The sequence below is a fragment of the Colletotrichum tamarilloi genome (genome assembly GCF_030869305.1).
Source record: "Colletotrichum tamarilloi strain Tom-12 chromosome Unknown Scaffold_15.1, whole genome shotgun sequence".
NCBI lineage: Eukaryota > Fungi > Ascomycota > Sordariomycetes > Glomerellales > Glomerellaceae > Colletotrichum > Colletotrichum tamarilloi.
In genome coordinates, this window is record NW_026849398.1 from 267,456 (window position 1) to 284,615 (window position 17,160).

The 17,160-nt window shown below is 50.9% G+C and overlaps 6 protein-coding genes across 6 annotated transcripts; 2 read left to right on the forward strand and 4 right to left on the reverse strand.

Annotated features, from left to right (window-relative positions):
* Nucleotides 1–1,469: 1,469 nt before the first annotated feature.
* Nucleotides 1,470–4,667, reverse strand: CTAM01_05786 (uncharacterized protein; the record flags this gene model as incomplete). The annotated part of the gene is made up of 2 exons (XM_060521816.1): nucleotides 1,470–3,630; nucleotides 4,573–4,667. 2 exons carry the CDS (start codon nucleotides 4,665–4,667, stop codon nucleotides 1,470–1,472), a joined length of 2,256 nt encoding a protein of 751 aa, XP_060383485.1.
* Nucleotides 4,668–5,081: 414 nt separating this feature from the next.
* CTAM01_05787 (nucleoside transporter) lies at nucleotides 5,082–6,562 on the forward strand (the record flags this gene model as incomplete). The annotated part of the gene is made up of 2 exons (XM_060521817.1): nucleotides 5,082–5,266; nucleotides 5,353–6,562. 2 exons carry the CDS (start codon nucleotides 5,082–5,084, stop codon nucleotides 6,560–6,562), a joined length of 1,395 nt encoding a protein of 464 aa, XP_060383486.1.
* A 339-nt stretch (nucleotides 6,563–6,901) lies between these two features.
* Nucleotides 6,902–8,364, reverse strand: CTAM01_05788 (inositol-pentakisphosphate 2-kinase; the record flags this gene model as incomplete). Its single annotated transcript, XM_060521818.1, has 2 exons — nucleotides 6,902–7,809; nucleotides 7,869–8,364. Coding segments are annotated over 2 exons (1,404 nt in total), but the record flags the coding sequence as incomplete, so codon positions are not given.
* Nucleotides 8,365–9,897: 1,533 nt separating this feature from the next.
* CTAM01_05789 (uncharacterized protein) lies at nucleotides 9,898–10,243 on the reverse strand (the record flags this gene model as incomplete). Its single annotated transcript, XM_060521819.1, has 2 exons — nucleotides 9,898–10,030; nucleotides 10,098–10,243. The coding sequence occupies 2 exons, from the start codon at nucleotides 10,241–10,243 to the stop codon at nucleotides 9,898–9,900; spliced, it is 279 nt and encodes a 92-aa protein (XP_060383488.1).
* Nucleotides 10,244–10,434: 191 nt separating this feature from the next.
* CTAM01_05790 (uncharacterized protein) lies at nucleotides 10,435–10,779 on the reverse strand (the record flags this gene model as incomplete). Its single annotated transcript, XM_060521820.1, has 1 exon — nucleotides 10,435–10,779. One exon carries the CDS (start codon nucleotides 10,777–10,779, stop codon nucleotides 10,435–10,437), a length of 345 nt encoding a protein of 114 aa, XP_060383489.1.
* A 3,680-nt stretch (nucleotides 10,780–14,459) lies between these two features.
* CTAM01_05791 (mitochondrial distribution and morphology protein 34) lies at nucleotides 14,460–16,617 on the forward strand (the record flags this gene model as incomplete). The annotated part of the gene is made up of 2 exons (XM_060521821.1): nucleotides 14,460–14,726; nucleotides 15,241–16,617. 2 exons carry the CDS (start codon nucleotides 14,460–14,462, stop codon nucleotides 16,615–16,617), a joined length of 1,644 nt encoding a protein of 547 aa, XP_060383490.1.
* Nucleotides 16,618–17,160: the final 543 nt, after the last annotated feature.

The following is a 17,160-nucleotide window of genomic DNA, read 5'->3' on the forward strand; positions in this document are numbered from 1 at the left end:
CCTACGCATCTGCGGGTGTTGGCGGGAAGGATGCGCAAAAGAAAAAGTTCTTCGGGACTATGCGAGCTGATGCAAGCCAGACACTCGCCGGCCCCATTTTCGTCCTTGTTGGCATATTTAGATCACCACCAGAAGTTCTATCAAACAAATTCAAATTTCCCAAAACTTCAAACTCATAAAAAGGGAAAGTTCGGTGAGTCTGCCATCTACACCGAGACTCTCGAGAAGCAACTTCCAAAAACAATGCACGACATACCTGCATCGCAGCATTGCCCCATCACGTGGAGGGCACAGAGGGCATAAATGCTACGGCCGAGACCGCAAAAACCGCCAGAAGCGGAGCCAAAATGCCCTCGAGATATCGAAAATATGCACGACATACTTGCATTGCAGCGTCTCGCCATCACGTGTATGTGGTCGCAGAATGGGCCTCGCCTCTGTGCCAATGTATGCCGTTTCGGGTAGTCAAGGTGAAGGGGCTGAGACGAATCATTCGTGAGGGCCTCACCGAGAGTTGATCTTGCGACCTCGGGATGTTTTCCCAGGAAGACAGGCACTATTTCTTAAAGGGGAAATAACAACGCTGGACCCCCTCATCTTGGGCGAAGCTTCATGTTCTCTGTATGTCAGTTGCCGAGGTCATGTTTCCGTTGACCCATGTAGTGATCTCTGCTTCGTTGGCAGCGTGATTTTGGTGCCAAATACGCTGGCCAATATGAGTACGATGACTCGAATGCGAGAAAGCGGCTAGAAACTGCCCTTTCTCTCTCCGTATGTCTGTATAGATACGCCGGCCAAAACGACTGATGAGACAACTCGCCGCTGCTCTGTTCTCCATATCACCACGACTCATATTGCTGGTCTATTAGGCTCCCGAGTAATATTTCATGGAGAACACGAATAGAGGGCTGGTGAGAGAAAGTAAAGAGTAAGATTTCTTGGTGGTGATGGCGGCTTAAATCGGAACTTGTGTTTGAAATGGTAGATCACCAATCTCGAGGCCAATTCACCCTTGAGAGCCTCAAACGTACCAACCATGACTGGAGCCCGACGATATGATACCATGACGGTAAGGTATTTCAAAAATGGACTGGCCAATTGAGGATTTTATAGCGCCCAGAGTGCGGACGAACATCCAGAAACCAACGAGTGTTCGCAGGATGTGGCGATGACGGGCCAAACTCGAAGATCGATAAATCACCTCTCTGACCATACCGAACAGGACTACCATACAAATCCATAGGTTGACTAGAGAATCTGGCAGTGCTACGTACCATGAGACCATTAGGAGTCAATGGCACCTTTGAAATTGATGGGCTTATACCGTCCGGCCTCCAGGAGATGGAGGAATTATTATAAGCGCAAGAGGTTCACTAGAGTATTAACATATGGCACGACCTTGAACAGCAGGACGTATTGATGAGAGAAGCCTGTATGTTGAACGGCAGCCAGCCAAACATTCCCTCCCATCATCTGTACATTACATTCGGCCTCACCCTCATCTCCTCCGGCACCTCGTCCAGCCCATCCATCGGCCGAAGCAGCACATCCGACCCGCTCGCAACAATACAATACCTCTCCCGCAGCGCACTCGTATCCTCCAAGATACTCGACGGCATCTTCTCGTCCCCGGGTGGCGGACTCCGCATCGCCAGCGCCAACAGCTCCGGCGTCGACTCCCAGCTCTTGCTCGTGACGCCCGCGACAAGACTCCACGCCATGAACGCCACCGCGACGGTACAGTAAACGAACAAACCCACCATGGAATATCTGACGGTATCGTCCCCGGCAGAGTACGCGAACCCCTTCATCTCGCCCCGGAAATGCAGCCTCTGCGCCGCGGCCCGCACGGCTTCCGGCACGTCGAACGCTGTGCCAGACTCGGGGAACCCAAACTGCGTCTTGCGTGGGAAGAAGTTACGCCACCAGGCGCTGTCGGCGTCCTTTAGAGTGATGATGGGTTTCGCGGCGGGCGCGGTGCGAGACATACCGTTGGCGAGCATAGCGTTGACGAGCGTCTCGACGTGGCCGACGGTCCAAGGCAGGCCTAGCGGAGAGTCGACGAGCCGTGCGGAGGCGGCGAGGCGCTGGAAGACGGTGGTGCCCTCGATGTCGACGGCCGCGTTGGTCAGGTTCGCAAAGGAGGTCTCGATGAGGACTTTGCGGCTGCCGGGTTTCCAGGTCACGGGGAAGGGCCAGCCGTCTGTCCAGACGTGGTTGTCTATGTTGATCCAGGTGTTGGCGCCGATCCATTCTGCGTCTGTGAGGCATCCGTAGACGGCGATTCCTCCTTGGCGTGGGAGGGAGATGATAGCGCCGATGGAGACGTTGGCGGCTAGGTCTCCTTTGGGATCAATGTCGAAGAAGGACAGCTGGGGGGTCGTTCTGTTGAGGGTTGTCCATAAAGCTTGCGTAGTCGGGTTCTCTAGGGCCATGATATCGGTGTTATTGGTGAAAGAGGCCTCGTTCCGAACTTCTGGAAAGTTGACAGGACGACGACGATCACCGGACGTGGTGTTGTTGCCATCGACCATGGTAACGCGACATCGAGTCTCCATGGACGCGAGCTCCTGGAACGTCGAGTACCGATAGTCCAACCCGCGGTAATACTTCTTCTCCTTTTGATTCATCAACGTAAGGGCATCCTGCCAGAGCATCATAGTCGCTGCCAACGTGGCACCCGTCACGCGATGCGGCAGCGTCATGCGAGACTCGGCCCACCCGCGTGGCACACCGGGTTCGCGAACGGATATTGACAACTGCAGAATCGATTCCGGCGTGGCGAGCGGGAAGAGCGCCGGGATGCGGATGTACGACCCCTTTGTGACGTTGAGAATGGCCTGGTACGGGAGGTAACTCACGAGGTGCGTCAACGAGTCCCAGCCGGCTGACGGGCAGTCGAGGTTGCCGGCCCTCTCGTACACGTCGCCGGCCACCGTATCCGCCGCCGTCAGCGTCCGGGGAAAGATGTCGGCGCCGGCTTTATCAATGTACACCCACGACCCGCCCATCATCCACCAGTCGTTCAAGGGCGTCAGGACGGTGGCTGTCGCGGGCGCCACGACGACGGCTAGGACGCAGCACATGACGAGGAAGGAGACAAAAAAGACCTTTTTCCAGACGGTCGAGAAGCGCCCCCGCAGCATGGCCGTCATCTCGTCGGACCAGAGGAACTCGGGCGAGCTGAAGCTGTTCCCCGCAAAGAAAGCCGCCAGCGGTGTCCCTTGGCCGAGCGTCACCTCGCGACGGACGAAGGTGAAGATCATGGTGGTGAGGGAGCCGATGATCATGATCTCGAGGAATTTGGCGGCGAACTGGATCAGCAGGTTGGCCGACTTGTCCCACTCGCGGTTCGGCGTGAGGTCCGCGCCGATCCAGTACTCGTGGTAGATGAGGTGGCTCATGATGGCGGTGGCGACCAGGGGCGGGACGTGGACCATGATGGCGAGGAGGGCCATGGGCCGGTTCTTGAAGATGACGACCTTTGTTTGGTTGCGGATCGAGTCGCGGACGTTGTAGAAGAGACGATAGAGGGAGTGGAAGCTCCATGCCTTGAGCGTGTTTTGGAGGACAGCTCTGAAGCTGAACTTGCCTTCATACACTTCGTAGGGAGTCGTTTGGTCGTTGAGTCTAGCCGACAGGTCAGCACTTATAGCCTGGCTTGTGGTATTTGTGCCCCAGCTTGAGGTCTAGTTCTGTTTCATGGGCAACTGGGATCTTAATCACCTTTCTGTATCTTTGAAATCATGAGTGTCATTTTGGTCTAGGAAATTTCCTCGACGTCCTGGCGGGCCGCCATCTTGTGGATGCAGAAGAGGGACGAGAGGCTCTCCCCCCCCTTTCACCAGTCAAACGAACTTCAGTCATTGTAAGGTCCTCCCTTTTCGACGGGCATCACTCGACAGTGATATCTCACCCAGGATACATATCGCACCCGGAAGCTTGAATACATTTATCAGTTGTTCTCCTACACCACAGCATTCTCAGCTCACAACAAAAGGGAACTTTGACTGCAGCCAACAGGGGCATGATGCAACATTAGAGGACAGGGTGCTGGCCAGGCACCAAGATAAAGTCCTCCAAACCCGGCTCTGGTGAAGCGCTTAAGCCATGGCAGCAACTATCTCATTGGATGTTGAATTCGAGATCCGCTTTCGGGAACGACCTGAAGCTGTCATATTGCGATGCCGCTCATGCGTGTCAGACTGTAGAATCCTTCCGCTGAACACCCAACCTCTTTTACGTCCTTTGGGCACAGGGCCGGCAAGGCTGAGGAGCCATATCCCTGCGTGGGTGTTTAGTTCGGAGGATGCTGACAGTCCAGGTTCATTGCATACGTGCGTAATTCCGACTTCTCTGAGTTTGTCATTCCGAGAACATCAGGTCATCAGCCAACTTCAGTTCGAACGAAGTTGTGAGCTGGGCTTTCAGCGCCTAAGGAATAAGCTTATTGTACCGCAGGCGCAGGGGCCCGCCTTGGGCCTGGCAGCCCGCAAGATCTCGCTGAGGTAATCAGTACCTATCGAAACCCCCACGTCCTGAGAGTAGTGCCTGCGGCCCTGCTCGACCAACCCCAGGTGGCCCAGATCTGTAGATGCTCGGCGCGTGGTCATCGACTTCTCCACACCATCTGAGTGGACGACAGCGATCCGGTGAACGCGGCGCATGATTGCTTGTCTCTCTTCTACTCGTCCCCCAACGTCAACAACGTCCCTTTGAGTCGCCCTGTTTACACGTGCGACCTCGTGATACCTCGAACGGTTCAAGAGCCCCAGGGAGCTGTGCGACTCGGTCATTATTCGACTAGCCCACACGAGCCGGCGCATTCGGGATTCTATTCGAACGGGAGGACGGATACTGACGGGAAATCTAAACGACGATCATACACGCCCTTAGCTTCGATCACTCCCTCTACGCGGGCTGTCCTACTGACAACGTACTGCATCCTTCCCACCTGTAATTTAGGCAACGTATCCGTAATCGACTTTCCGGACCTCGACGGAATTGACTCTCGAGCTGAGGCAGATCGCCATCTTTCACCACCAACCTACACCCACCGACGGCGAGACAGATAACACAAGATGGAGCGCATCAGGGAACTGCTAGGCAAGCACCACAAGCCGGATCGGCAAGAGTACGAGCCTCTCGCCGAGGAGGGCCGGGAACTCGACGGCTCCACGCTGGAGGAAGACCCGGAGGAGGTGCCGTTCTCGTGGACCGAGTACATCATGTTCGCCTGGCTGGGCATGGCGATGCTATGGGCCTGGTACGTCGACATTCGCTCTCCCATCACCAACACCCTTTTCCCCCAATGGGCAAAAACAACGATGGCTAACACGACTCTCTATACAGGAACATGTTCCTCGCAGCAGCCCCCTACTTCCAAGTCCGCTTCCAATCCGACGTCTGGATATCCCAAAACTTTCAATCCGCCATCCTCACCGTCTCGACCCTCACGAACCTCACCGCCATGCTCATCCTCACGAACATCCAATACGCCGCCTCCTACCCCTTCCGCATCAACCTCGCCCTCCTCCTCAACTGCGTAATCTTCTCCTTCCTCACGGCCTCCACCTCCTTCGCCCTCGACGTCTCACCCGGCGCCTACCTCGCCTTCATTCTCCTCATGGTCGCTTCCAGCTCCTGGGCCACAGGGCTCATCCAAAACGGCGCCTTCGCCTTCGCCGCCTCCTTTGGTCGGCCCGAGTACATGCAGGCCTTGATGGCGGGGCAAGGTGTAGCCGGCGTCCTCCCGCCCATCGCGCAGGTCATCACCGTCCTCGTCGTCCCCGAAAAGGACACCACGAACTCCACCACGACCGCCCAAGACGACATCAAGTCCTCGTCCTCCTCGGCGTTCGTCTACTTCCTCGCCGCCGTCGCCGTTTCCGTTTCCGCTCTGCTGGCTTTTATCCCCCTCGTCCGCCGCCACAACCGCATCATCGAAGCCCGCATGGTCAACACCCTCGCCGAGTCCCTCACCTCGGTCGAAGAAGCCGAGCGCGCCGCCCGCAGGGTCGTCTCCCCGCTCACCTTGCTCCGCAAGCTCCACTGGCTCGCCGGTGCCATCTTCATGTGTTTTTCGGTCGCCATGTTCTTCCCCGTCTTCACGGGCAAGATCCTATCCGTCCGCTACCCAGGCGACGAAAAGTCCCCCGCAGGCATCCTATTCCGCCCGGCCGCTTTTATTCCTCTTGCCTTCTTCGCCTGGAACCTCGGCGACCTCTCCGGCCGCATGGCCACTATCCTCCCCTTTTCCCTACGCCACCGGCCCGCGGCCCTCTTCGGCGTCAGCCTCGCCCGCATCGGCTTCCTCCCGCTTTACTTACTGTGTAACATCGGCGGCCGCGGCGCCGTCGTCAGCAGCGACTTCTTCTACCTGGTGGTCGTGCAGTTCTTCTTCGGGCTGACCAACGGTTGGCTCGGCTCGAGCTGCATGATGGCCGCGGGCGAGTGGGTCGAGGACGGCGAGCGCGAGGCCACGGGCGGGTTCATGGGCTTGTGCCTCGTTGCTGGGTTGACGACGGGTAGTCTTTTGAGCTTTACTGCTGGTGGTATTTGAGCAATGGGTATATTGGTTAATTTGCATGTGTACGGCGTAATGGGAGATGTGCATAATTTCTATCGCAATTTGGCATACTTTTGAATTGGTCTTTGGATGGCGTTTGAGCATACGGGGTAGGAGGACGTGGGTATGATAACTGTCATAAAGACGGTCAATAATAGTTGACCCTAAAGACACGCATTATTCAATCCATTATTGATTCAAACGGAAGACAACGCAATTGAAGATTGTATGGATGATTGTCGACGTGGTGTCGTGGTGTTCCAAAAATTACATTACGCTTTGTTTTGCTACAAATACACTACTACTGTACAGCCGCTTTGGCTTCGACGTCCTTTAGGCCTGGAGTGCGCAGTTCACCATCTTTCCGCGCCCGGTGTACCAGCCCTCGTCGATCAACGCGCGCTCTTTCTCCTGCCACTCTTGAAACTTCCAGGACACGTTCTTCTTGTCGAGATCGGCAAGTTTGGCCTCAAACGAGTCCGCAACCACAATCTCCTGTGAGCCCTTCTTCTCGAGGCGGTATCGCATGTAGAGGGAGCAGTCTCGCAACGTCATGGCGATACTAAACTCCTCGTCGTTTCTGTTCGCGTTCAGGGGCCCGCGGGGATCCTTTTGGGTCTGGTGCCTTTTCAATAAGGTGAGGATAGGCGTCTTCTTCAGCAGTTCGTACAGGATAGAGGCGTGCTTGTTGTCTCCGGCGCTGCTGTACTGAAACAAGCTGGAGATAACCTTTTGACGCACATCCTCCCTGCCCTTCGGTGTCTCTCTCTCGGGGTCCAACCAGAGGGGACACGGATAGTACCGCGGGTTGCTACCGGCGTCCTTGCTGTCTTTGAACTTCTTGGCCGCGAGTGCGCAGCAGCGACAAGTGTTGGCGTCTCTCGGCGCGGATGGCGACTGGGCGAGCCATTTTGGCTTAAATTCGACTACGCGCTCGTCGGCGCTCCGCGCGCGCATGCTCTCGATCAGGCAGGCCCTATCTGTTTCCATGATCTTGGTGTTTTCGAACTTGGCGGGTCGCTTTTTGGCTCCCGCCGGAGCTTTGTTCAGCGCATCCAGGACGTTCTGCATGTGCTTCATGGCGTCTTTTGGGAGAAATGCATATTTCATGTCGGTTAGTATATCCGCGCGGTAGGTGAAGAGAGGAGCAATGGTGTCCCAGAAATAAGACCACTGCTCTTCTGGCGGATAGAATGGTTTGTCGCCACCTTTGGGTTGCTTTGGTACTCTCAAGAGGTATTCTAAAAGCAGCATTAGTAGTAGTTCAGGATGGGGCATGTAAGAGATATGTGAAACCCACTTGTTAATAAGTCGTCCTCGGTCCTGTCTTTGTCATCCTGCCGCGCAAACTTGGTATATAGAAACGGGATGAATAGAACGTTGGCAGCACCTTCACCGACATAAATGGCGTGTGTCCAGGGGCTAACATGAACATTTTCGTCCGATACTAGCACTCCCATATTGAAGACCTTGCCCGATGCTGGGCTATGCTCCCTGGGGACATCTTTGGACGATATCTCTGCAACCGCCTTCACACTGAGCTTGGTATTGATCGATGTGGGAGGGATCAATAGTTTGGCCATGACGAGGAAAGCGGAATGAAGCGAGACTTGTGTGTTGGAGATTGGAGGCCTAGTGTTGGCAACGAGTGTAGACTCTTTGATACGGACGAGGGGCTGAAGATTGGCGAGCTGCGAGAGCCTGCTATTGAGGTAGCGAGTGGCTGGATCGAGGCGAATAGTAGGTAGGTAAGGCGTCCAGATGGCTTCACAAGGCGACCGTATTAAGCGATGATGTCTGTGTGAAAAGAGAAGAGACTCTCATGGCGAGTTGCAAAGAGGTAAGGAAGGCGGTACGGTAGTCTGGAAGGAATGTGTCTTTTTTCCCAGCTGAACTAAGGTAAGAACCAATGGCCTACCTGCTGCAACTGGTGGCAGCAGCAAGTGGTCTAGCAAAGCGCAGTTTCCCAAGGTTGGCGGTGGTGACTTGGAGGTGTCTCACGCCAACAACCCTCCCGTCTTTCTCTCTCTGTCTCTCGCTCCCGCTTCTCCGCTCTTGCCTGATCTGGCTCGGTGCCTTTGCAGGAACAATACACCTCACGGGTGAGTAGACGCTTGAAAACACGTGAGACTGGTCGGAAGGTAGTTTCCAAAGAGAGGACGGAACCGGAGCGCTGCGAGTAAGGTAAGGTAGGTAGTCTACGTCGTCAGCCGACTCGTGGTTGTCTGATCTAAGGTAGCGTTGCCAGAGTCGAGTATCGAATGAGCGCGCAACCGTTGCCTGCCCACGTTCCTATGGTTCCCCTTGGTTAGAAGATGGATTTCCGATGAGGGAGCGATTGCGACGAGGCTCCATTTGGTTGCTTGTGCTCTGTGCTACAACGGCCCTCCCTTTTGTGTGATTTTTTGCACCTTTGTTGTGTCCTCTGGAAGCCAGCGGTATCCCGGGATGACGACAGACTTTCCGCTTCGGGTGTGGAGCAGAAAAGTTGGCTGATTTGGCGCTGGCTGCTGGGTAAGCTTGTGAGTTCCTACTTTTCGTTGACACTATTGGCAACAACGTAACGGTAGCAGACGGACACGACAGGCAACTTCCCTGGGGCGGGAGAGGCTGACGGGGTGGCCAATATGACTCCTCCCACAAGTTACAGCAAGTCGCGACTCATCTGTCATATCTGATTCTGGACCTTTTGGCGAGAGCGTTGGACAGGAAGCTACCACAGGCACCGCAGGGTATGTACTGTGTTACATAAGTTTTTACCCCGGAATCTTGTGAGAGGTTGATTTTCTTCTTCAATGTGCGGTTGCAGAGATGGAACCCAGGATTCCAGAGGACCCAGATGTCTTAGCAGGAACTCCTCATCCAATGCTTGCGATGACTGGCACGGCGCGCGCGTCAAACCCACATGCTTGACGTGAGTGCGGCTATCGAGCTAAAGCCCCCCATGCTGATCCAATGCAGCCAGAGGGGAAAAAGAAAGAGGGCACGATTGGGTGCAGCATTGGCGACGCGCGATTCTTCGGCCGGACTGAGCCGGAGCACGACCGAAGATTGGCCTATACAGCGCGTGAATGGACGGGCAGGTTCGCGGCTTGCCCGCTTCGTGTCAGCGCCTACCCCGCCCGGCGGGACATCTTTGGATACCTTGCACGTGCTTACCTAAGGCACTCCCTAGACTCCTAGAGTAAGGTAGCACGAAGTAGGTAGGTACGTAGTAGGCTGGACTTCGGAGGCTCAGAAAGCCTAGGGCGCATTGCGTCGTTTTCTTCCTTGCTGGCGTCGCCCGTTGGCTCCTTTCCCCCGAAGAGCGGGGCATTGCGGAGAAGCGTTCAATGACCTGGGACTGAAGGAATGATGGGTCCAAGGTCCGCGGAGAGAAGGAGGGGAAAGTTCGAGGAGAACGAGACATTGGACGGGAGACACGCGATGGCAGACTCCAGAGTCCAGAGAATGGAAGTAAACCTGATAATTAGAAGCAGTCAAGAAAGAATAAGGTAAGATCAGTCATGGCAGGGATGGGGGCACTGACCGGCAAATCGGATAGGATGTTGGACCCGAGAGCGATTCGAGCGCCGCGATGATATGATCTTCTGCCCAGTCAACCCTGCTCAGCCCGGCCCGGTGACAAGACTTTGTATCCGGATTGTTCGTGTCTCTCTGCAAACCGAGGGGCATCACTGTGGATGCTGATATGACGGATTCCCTTGTCGCAAGGCTCCAGATTGGATGAATAAGACCATGTCATCTTGTTTGCCAAATCCAGCCTTCAGGCATGGGCAAGCTCCCAAAGGGGACAGGCAGAAGAAGCAGGCCCTGCATTTCTGGCAATTATCAGAATACCTGACTGTCAGGTTATGCTTTTCGCATTAGAGTATCCTGATGTCGGACCACATCCAGCACATGTCTTTCGATATCGTCCCATGTTTGCTGACAAGCCAGCTCGTGATCGGCCCCCGGGCAGCAACGGACCAACAGCCAGAGAGCAAAAAGACGCAATGGCACCTTGGAAGCGGGCTTTCCACCCCGACTAGGGCGGGATCCAAAGGGCTGAAGTGTCGGCCAGCCCAGATCTTGCTGAAGAGTTCTTTGGGATACTCGATTTGATTCGATTCCCCAGATGGTTCGCCGCGCTTGTGGAAACGAGGGTACAACTCTAAATCGTCCACCGTCTTTTGGTTCCGGTGCCTTGGTGCAGGCTTCGTCTGGCGCATCTCTTGATGTTCAAGGTGGTCATTCGTGTCACCGGTACCGTACCTCGGGACTTTCGATAGCATTCGGTATCCGTAAGCTTGGTACCTTGCGCGGCCGATGGAATTGGAGGTCCTCAAGTGACTTGCATAACCGCTAATCTGCGAACCTCCGGCTCTGTTGCAACTTCACAAGCAAATATGCAAATGAACCAACCAGGCCAGCGGCACTAGGTACATCCGGCGCATAGCATACCATAGAAACTCGAGCACTTCAAACTTACGTTAGCCCGTGCTAACCCTACTAGCGCTCTAGCAGAACCATAATACTACCTAAAGTAGTTAAATATAGCTGCTACCTATTTTTAGCATATACTAATATTCCGATCGATCTAGCTAATAAGAGCTCGCTATTAAGGCTAGACCTATAATTAATCTAATTTAATAATTATTTTAGCTTTCTTATTAGTTTTAAGCTTTTTTTATTAAATTAGTAAAAAGGGTAAAAATATTAATTAAAAACTATTATATATAAGTAACTAAAAGCCCCTAACTATCCCCTAGCCTACTACTACTAACGGGCCCCTATTTATATAATAATTAAACTATTAGGTTAACGTACTACTTATTAATACCGTCACGGACTTCTTTTACTATAAAAATATACTCTAACCCGTTATTTAGAATAGCGAAGTTTAAAATCTCCTCTTATAGTATCTCCTACTTAATATAAGCTTCTATATTAAAAAGCTCCTACCTAGTATAATTAATAACCTCGGTAAGTACGTCTTTAATTTAGATCTTATCGACCTAGCTACTATTAAGCTAAATAGATATTCTATACTATAAAAAGGCCTAGCTAACTATTAAGCCCTTTTCGTAAGCTAATTTAGTAGCTACCGTCTCGACTATTTTAATAACTATTATTCTCTTTATACCTATTTCTTACTTAAGCTCCTCCTACTTATTTAGTACTTTCTCTTCCTTATTAAATATATAAGCGTTAATTATTTTTAAAAACTACTACTTAAAGGGCTTATTAACTATAGTATTAAAAGGTTAAAAAAGAGAAATAGTCCCTAGTAATATAAAATAGGGTATAATATAGTACTAATATAATAATACTAAAATAAAATTTATTTTATAAAAAAAAGTAATATTTATAACTAATAAGTACTCGTCTCCCTTAGTTAGCGCTACTAATTCCTTTTTAATCTATTATTTAAATAAATACTTATTATTATAAGCTATCTTATTAAACTTAACTATTACTCTTTTTACGTATAATAAGCCCTCTTTTTTCTATAATTAACCCCCTTTTTTTATAAGCTTACCGTAAAATATTATTTTTAATTTAATTCGTTATATACTATTAGCAAAAATATAAAATATTAATATAACCTATCGCTTACCCTAACCGCTACAGTTACTCTTACTAACTATAGTTTTAGCCCCGATATTATTATATATATAACTATCTAAGTATTTAAAAAAAACTAAGGTCTTATTAAAGTTAAAAATTCGTAAATTAAAAAATTAACGAGCTAAACTCCTAAATATATTTCTAAAATTAAACCGCTTTACTATTGCTAGGGCTATTTAGTTAACTTATTAAATAAAAAAAAGAAAGCTATTAATAACTTTAAAGTACTTAGTAAATAACTTAGTTACCTATTTAATAAATCGACGTTAAGTAATTTGTATATAATTTTAAAAACTACAAAACTAACTAGGAAAAAAAATAAAAAAATATTTACTATTCGGATTCTACTTAGCAAAAATCCGCTTAGTATTCTTTTTAAACTAACTAATACTAACGAGCTTTCCCTTACTTTGTTACTAATAAAAAGTATTATAGAGTACTATCTTAAGCTCTAATTACTATAAGTAATAAGTATAATTAAAAAACTAATTAATAATTAACTCGTAGTTTTAATACTAAACAATAACTATACCTTAAGGGACTTTAAACTAATTTATAGCTTTTTAATATATAAAACATCTATATATCCTTAGTAGCTCGGTCTCGCCCTAGCGTAGCTATAATAAGTAAACTACCTCCTTATTAGTCTTCTTAATATAATAATATTTAAAAAACATAAAGAAATTAACTTTAATTTGATAAGTATAATAATAAGGGCGCTACTTAACTAAGTAACTTCGTAATATATATTTTTAGTTTTTAATAAGGATAAGAGTAAGCCTACGGCGCTTAGCTACTAAAAGTATAATTAGCTCTTTTACTATATTTATACTCTTTTTAGTAAGGGCCCGTTATAAAGGTATCGTAAGTATTTAACGAGGCCCATAATAAAAATATAATTAGAAATATAATTAATAATATAATTAGTAATCAAATTAGTAATATAATTAGTAAAAATATAAGTAATAGTAGGCCGTAGTAAGTAGCTAAGTTAATCGCTAGGTAGTAACTAGAAGTAAGTAGAGGTAAGTCGAAGTAAGTAGTTAGGTAGGAGTAAAAAATAAAAAATAATCACTTACCGCCTTCTATATACAGTATAGTTAATTATATAATCGAATATAATTAACCGCCTAAAAAAGTTTAGTATAGGAAGCTAGTAGGGTTAGCACGGGCTAACGCAAGTTTAAAGTGCTCGAGTTTCTATGGTATCATTAGCCGTTGATGGTGCTAAGCGTGGCAGTGAATGTGAATCTCCAGTGTGTCCACGCAGAAGCAGGGTGAGGTTGCAGCGAACTCTGGAGTCTTGACTCTTGGGTCCTGCACTGAGAGGGTGGACCCACCGTTTCCCTTCCCACTCCAGGTCCTGGGTTCTGAGTCCTTCCTCCTTTTTCAACGGGAGCCGGCCGTGGCTTGGGGGCGCCCGTCACGCTGCAGGCCGTTGCAGTAGGAAACTGGAGTCCTCTCGGTGGAAGGAACTGGAGGTAAGGTAGGTACCTCCTGAACGGAATACTTCGAGGTAGTGGGTAGGTACCAAAGGTAATGCCCACCCGACCCTTCCAAAGCTGGGACGCGCTCAAGTGGACGCTCACACGCTCCTGCCTCTTGGTGGCCCCGCCCAGTGACCCTTTCCCGCACCACACGCGACACTCGCAGGAGCCAGCCCCAGCAAAGGGGAGTCGCATCTGTCACAGCACCGGGTCATCCACCCAGTCAGAACACAGCCAAAGCAAAACAGCAGAAAGAAAAAAAAAACAGCCGGCACAATTTTTTGCAAAAATTCGCGCTAATGCTGCATCGGCATCGCACGCACCACTTAGCTCCGAGTATTCCCTCTGCTTCCCGAACAGCGAAAGAAGGAGAAGGAGATAGGCACCTTGCCTAGGCACTCCGTACATACAACCAGCGTCATTCGCTGGAAAACGCACGCCTCCCGCGCACCGCACTCTACCTACCTCCATTTCCTCTCTACCACACAAACAAGCACCACGAGCTTGATCTTCATCCCGACACCTCCCACCCTCATTATCCCTCCGCCTTCTCCCCAGACCATCCAACTCTCTCTTCCCCGGACTATATCATCTAATTGCACCTGCTCCTCAACGAGTCCGTTCTACTATTTGTACTGCCTTCGAACCCGATATCGACGCAAACCTTTCGTCATTGATCCCGAAGCACCGTACCTGACATCACCAACTCATCCGTCTCTCCCTATCGACCCTCGGCCGACCGGCCTGCATCACCTTGCTCTTCGATGGTTGGCCGCAGCTAAAGCCATTTCAACATGGCCTTCAACTTCAACTGGTCGCCTCTCACGGCCGACGCAGAGTTCTACCAGCGCGCACGAGAGCTGCTCACGACCGCCCTGAACAAGAACCCGAAGCCTCCGATTATCGTCGATGACATCCTCGTTACCGAGTTCAACTTGGGCTCCGTGCCCCCGGAATTGGAAATATTAGAGATTGGCGACATTGCCGAGGACCGATTTCGCGGTATATTCAAAATGTGCTATTCGGGCGACGCCTTCTTGACCTTGAAAACGAGGGTTCAGGTATGCTGCTTTTTTTTTTCGTTCCCTCTATTCCGCAGGTACCTCCCTGCACGCAAACTCCAGAGGCGAAGCTCGGGTTCGCAGCCGCCGCCGCAACGAGCTCGCCAATGCCTGCACCACGACATCACATTCACGAGTTCGGAATAATTCCCGTTCCAGTCGTTATCGCAGTGCGCCAGATCAATTCTGCGTCGCGAACATGACTCCCATACCAGCGTCTGGAATGCCCTGGGGGCCCCCATCGGAAAGCCGAGACAGCACCCAGTGATGCTTTCCCCCCGAAAACATCATCATTTCACCAACCACAATCATTTCTAGTTTTTCAGATGCTTCCCGCTATCGTTACCCCATTCACCCTGGCGTTTGTTTTTCCCTCACCAAACATTTCTTCCCTACCCGTGTGCTTGCATTGAAGTCGAAATTACCTGGCCGGGATCCGCGTCCCATGTTACTACCTTCGGCTGCCCCCCAAAATGCACGTGCGTCATAGCAATGCTAATATATCAACAAATAGGCAAATCCAATGAACACCTACCTGTCGTCCAAGCCGGGGTTCACATCGCCGCAGCCACTGGCCGCCGCATCGGGTCTTACAATTCCGCTGTCAATAACGCTCTCTGAGATCAAGCTTTCAGCCTTCATTATCCTAGTCTTCTCACGGCAAAAGGGGTTGACCCTGGTCTTCCGCAATGACCCGCTCGAGTCGCTCAAGGTCTCCTCGACCTTTGACTCGATCCCATTCGTGCGCGATTATCTACAGCGCACTATCGAGTCCCAATTAAGAAATTTGATGATGGACGAGCTCCCCGCCATTATCCACCGGCTTTCTTTGCGCTTGTGGTGTCCCGATGCTCTGCCAAAGGAGGAAGAGGCACCCAAGGAGGATGAGGAAGAAGCTGAAGTTGATCCCTTGGCGAGCCCTCCTCTGGATCCCGTTGATGCGAATGGAAATCTTCTCGACGCCAATGAGGTTTCCTCATTATCTCTCGAAGGCGGCCCGGAAGTCCAGTCGCTCTTCTCCCAGAAGAACCTCTTGAGACTAGCTGCGCTGAACGACTCCCACCGCACATTCTCTCTGTTCACCCCGGGCATTCGTGATGTCGTGTTCCGTGCCTGGACAGGACCTGCGGTGTCCGAGCCGACTAGCACCCCACCGACAGCAACGCCTAGCTTGTCCAAGACCAACTCCTTCCATGGAACGTCTACCACGTACACTTTCTCCGATACTGGCAGCGCCGCTCATGGCCACCTTCCGTCCAGACCGTCAATGGTGAGCCTCAGCTCGGCCACTACTGGTCTGTCCTTGGGTGCCGGTATCCGGTCAAAGTCGTACGCTGGTCGCAAGAAGAAGACAAGAGTGGTCAACCTCCGACGCTCAAAGAGTCAAGTTGGCGAGACTCCCGAGGGCAGCGAGACTTATTCAGAAATGGCATCCGACTCTGCGTCTGTCGCCGGTCCCTCAACTGAGCCTCTCATGACCAGTTCCATCGCTGAAGACATCGAGGAGGAGGAAGCGTTGGCGAATCTGGCAGAATCGACCCCTAGCAAGGTTCGCTTCGGCCCTCTGGAGAGAACGCGGCTGCCCTCTCGACCTCCTTTGCAGCCGGAGTTTTACACGGCGCCCCAGGATGGTGCTAGTGTGCCTATCAAACTGGACACCGCGTGCGAGTCCGAACCCGCCGTTACGCCCCAAGCCCAAAACGAGAAGGCCGCCGCGGAGAAGCCGCGCCAGGGCGTGCCATCCGAGCCGTCATCTGTATATGAGCAGGCTTGGATCATGAAGATGGCTGGCGAAATCGCTCGTCGCGTTTACGATGAGAAGAGCCGCCACCCCAACCTCTGGGACGAGCGGGAAGACGTCCCGCCCCCGGCCTACGAAGCATCAACTTAAATCACCTGTTTACCACAGGTGATTGTACAAATTGTGCAAAATCACCATACATCCACTTTGCTGGACTGCATCTCCTTTCCATCTGTTCCATCACTTCCTCCTCGCATGGCGTTAGGGGAAACTCCTCAACTTTTTGGTTTTGTTTTTTTAACCATGGACGACAATGGTACATCCATTTGTCCATTTTGCTATTAGTGTTAATGTGTACATATCACATGGCGTTGAAAGGGAAACAAAGGGGGATACCGGGTATCATACAAAAAAGAATGGGAATGGATCAGAGAGAAACGGCCTCACTCTGATTACATATTTGGATTCTCGGGTTGGGATGAAGACAGAGGCCAACCAACCACGCTAGTTTACACGATGACGCCACGACCGAACAGTTGATTTTCCCTTTTTTACGAGAAAAAAAGGGCGGCTGTTTTACCTCGGAGTCATAAAAGTCATCGGTATACTACACCACCCCAAATAGCTCGCCAACGAGGCGGGCTGATTTATACAGAACACATCACAACCATCACAACTTTTTTTTTTCCTTTG